We start from the raw sequence: 3,332 nt of genomic DNA, 5'->3' as shown, positions 1-3,332 counted from the left end.
GGGTTAAGGGTTAAGGGTTAGGGTTAAGGGTTGGGGTTAAAGGTTAAGGGTTGGGGTTAAAGGTTAAGGGTCAAAGGTTATGGGGTGGGGTTAAAGGTTAAGGATTAAACGTTAAGGGTTAGGGTTAAAGCTTAGGGGTTGGGGTTAAAGGTTAAGGGTTCAAGGTTATAGGATGGGGTTAAAGGATAAGGGTTCAAGGTTAAGGGTTAGGGTTAAGGGCTGGGGTTAAAGGTTAAGGGATTGGGTTAAAGGCTAAGGGTTAAAGGTTAAGGGTCAAAGGTTACGGGGTGGGGTTCAAGGTTAAGGGTTAAAGGTTAAAGATTAGGGGTTAAAGGTTATGGGTTGGGATTAAAAGTTAAGGGTTCAAGGGTAAGGGTTCGAGGTTATGGGATGGGGTTAAAGGTTAAGGGTTCAAGTTTAAGGGTTAGGGTTAAAGGTTAAGGGTTAAAGTTAAGGGCTCAAGGTTATGGGATGGGGTTAAAGGTTAAGGTTTCAAGTTTAAGGGTTAGGGTTAAGGGTTGGGGTTAAAGGTTAAAGGATTGGGTTGAAGGTTAAGGGTTGGGATTAAAGGTTAAGGATTAAAGGTTAAGGGTTTGGGTTAAAGGTTAAGGGTTCAAGTTTAAGGGTTAGGGTTAAGGGTTAGGGTAAACGGTTGGGGTTAAAGTTTAAGGGTTAAAGGATTGGGTTAAAGGTTAAGGGCTGGGGTTAAAGGTTAAGGGTTAAAGGTTAAGGGTTAACGGTTATGGGATTAGGATTAGGGTTAGGGTTCAAGTTTAAGGGTTAGGGTTAAGGGTTGGGGTTAAAGGTTAAAGGTTAAGGGATTGGGTTAAAGGGTTAAGAGTTGGGGTTAAAGGTTAAGGGTTAAAGGTTATGGGATGGGGTTAAAGATTAAGGGTTCAAGTTTAAGGGTTAGGGTTGAGGGTTGGGGTTAAAGGTTAAGGGTTAAGGGATTGGGTTAAATGTTAAGGGTTATGGTTAAAGGTTAAGGGTTAAAGTTAAGGGCTCAAGGTTATGGGATGGGGTTAAAGATTAAGGGTTCAAGTTTAAGGGTTAGGGTTAAGGGTTGGGGTTAAAGGTTAAAGGTTAAAGGATTGGGTTAAAGGTTAAGGGTTGGGGTTAAAGGTTAAGGGTTAAAGGTTAAGGGTTAACGGTNGAGAAAGGGGGTGGGGACTAAGAGAGGGGGTGGGGGTTAAGGGTTCAAGGTTAAGGGTTCAAGGTTAAGGGTTAGGGTTAAGGGTTGGGGTTATGGTTATGGGGTTGGGTTGTGATTATGGGTTTGAGGTTAGGGTTATGGGGTTAAGATTAGGGTTATGGGGTTGGGTTAAGGTTATGGGGTTGGGTTAAGGTTACGGGGTTGGGTTATGATTATGGGGTAGGGTTAGGGTTATGGGTTTGAGGTTAGGGTTATGGGGCTGGGTTAAGGTTATGGGGTTGGTTTATGGTTATGGGGTTGAGGTTAGGGTTATGGAGTTGGGTTAAGGTTATGGGGTCAGTTTATTGTTATGGGGTTGAGGTTAGGATTATGGGGTTAAGGGTTATGGGTTAGGGTTAAAGGTTAAGGGTAAATGGTTAAGGGTTAGGGTTAAAGGTTAAGGGTTCAAGGTTAAGGGATTGGGTTGAAGGTTAAGGGTTGGGGTTAAAGGTTAAGGGTTAAAGGTTAAGGGTTAAAGGTTATGGGTTGGGGTTAAATGTTAAGGGTTAGGGTTAAAGGTTAAGGGTTAGAGTTAAGGGTTGGGGTTAAAGGTTAAGGGTTAATGGTTAAGGGTTAGGGTTAAATGTTAAGGGTTCAAGGTTAAGGTTCAAGGTTAAGGGATTGGGTTGAAGGTTAAGGGTTGGGGTTAAAGGTTAAGGGTTAAAGGTTAAGGGTTAGGGTTAAAGGTTAAGGGTTGGGGCTAAAGGTTATGGGTTAAAGGTTATGGGTTGTGGTTAAAGGTTAAGGCTTCAAGGTTAAGGGTTAGGATTAAAGGTTAAGGGATGGGGTTAAAGGTTAAGGGTTGGGTTAAAGGTTAGGGGTTAAAGGTTATGGGTGGGGTTATTGGTTAAGGGTTAAAGGTTAGGGGTTAAAGGTTAAGGGTTAGGGTTAAAGGTTAGGATTAAAGATTAGGGGTTAAAGGTTAGGTGTTAAAGGTTATGGGGTGGGGTTAAAGGTTAAGGGTTAAGGTTAAAGGTTAAGTATTGAAGGTTAAGGGTTAAAGGTTAAGGTTAAGGGTTGAAGGTTAAGGGTTGGGGTTAAAGGTTAAGGGTTGGGGTTAAAGGTTAAGGGTTGAAGGTTAAGGGTTAGGGTTAAAGGTTAAGGAATGGGGTTAATGGTTAAGGGTTGGGGCTAAAGGTTAAGGCTTAGGGTTAATAGTTGGGGTTAAAGGTCAAGGGTTAAAGNTCAAGTTTAAGGGTTAGGGTTAAGGGTTGGGGTTAAAGGTTAAAGGTTAAAGGATTGGGTTAAAGGTTAAGGGTTGGGGTTAAAGGTTAAGGGTTCAAGGTTATCGGTTTAGGGTTAGGGTTCAAGTTTAAGGGTTAGGGTTAAGGGTTGGGGTTAAAGGTTAAAGGTTAAGGGATTGGGTTAAAGGTTAAGGGTTAGTTAAGAGTTGGGGTTAAAGGTTAAGGGTCAAAGGTTATGGGATGGGGTTGAAGGTCAAGCGTTCAAGGTTAAGGGATTGGGTTCAGGCCGTGGCCGTGGCTCCCTTTAAAATGAACCGACGCATTTAACGAGTGGATTAATGAACACACGGGTTCGCTGAGACACCGGCTCGTTAATCGGTTAACGAGGGGGCGGGGCTTCAAGAGGGCGGGGTCTGCGGGGCGGGACGTGTTGGGGCTGGGGCCGTGCCCCCCCGTTTTCACCCCGACTTCTTCACGTTGACCCCAAATCCCCCGTTTCTCGCCCCAAAACTTGTCCCGTTGACCCCAAGTTCCCCCGTTTTCACCCCAGAGTCTTTAGTGTGACCCCAAATCCCCCATTTTTCGCCCCAAATTCCCCGTATATTTTCACAAATTGCCCGGTTTTAATGGGGTTAACGAACGGATGAATTAATAAATGCAACGGTTACGGTCTCACGTTGTTAATGAGTAAGCTGCTTCATAAACGAGTTCGTTAGGGCCTTTGAAAACGAAGCTGGGAACGGGGGAAGGACTCTCACCCTCCGCTAATTAACTTCGTTAATGAGGAGCCGCTTCATTAGGCCCGGACCCAGTGGTTACCAACACAGAGATTTTATTGGTCCATCGGTGGCATCACATGACTGGGAGGGGGCGGAGCTTGGCATGCAAATGAGGCGAAGGCATGACGAGGTGGTGGGCGGAGCATCCCTGTGGGCGGGGCTTGGCGTTACCATGGC

The 3,332-nt window shown here is 44.8% G+C and overlaps 1 protein-coding gene across 1 annotated transcript in view; it reads left to right on the top strand.

The window, feature by feature from the left end:
- LOC110391916 (DNA-directed RNA polymerase II subunit RPB1-like) overlaps window positions 1-2,940 on the top strand; it is a 12,888-nt gene extending 9,948 nt beyond the window's left edge. The window contains exon 4 of the mRNA XM_021383875.1: window positions 2,927-2,940. Within this exon, the coding sequence (XP_021239550.1) occupies window positions 2,927-2,940 (14 nt within the window). The remainder of the gene's footprint in view (window positions 1-2,926) is intronic.
- The last annotated feature ends 392 nt before the right edge of the window (window positions 2,941-3,332 follow it).

This window comes from Numida meleagris, unplaced genomic scaffold (genome assembly GCF_002078875.1).
Source record: "Numida meleagris isolate 19003 breed g44 Domestic line unplaced genomic scaffold, NumMel1.0 unplaced_Scaffold632, whole genome shotgun sequence".
NCBI classification, from domain to species: Eukaryota; Metazoa; Chordata; class Aves; order Galliformes; family Numididae; genus Numida; species Numida meleagris.
This window is presented reverse-complemented; position numbering and strand designations above follow the sequence as displayed.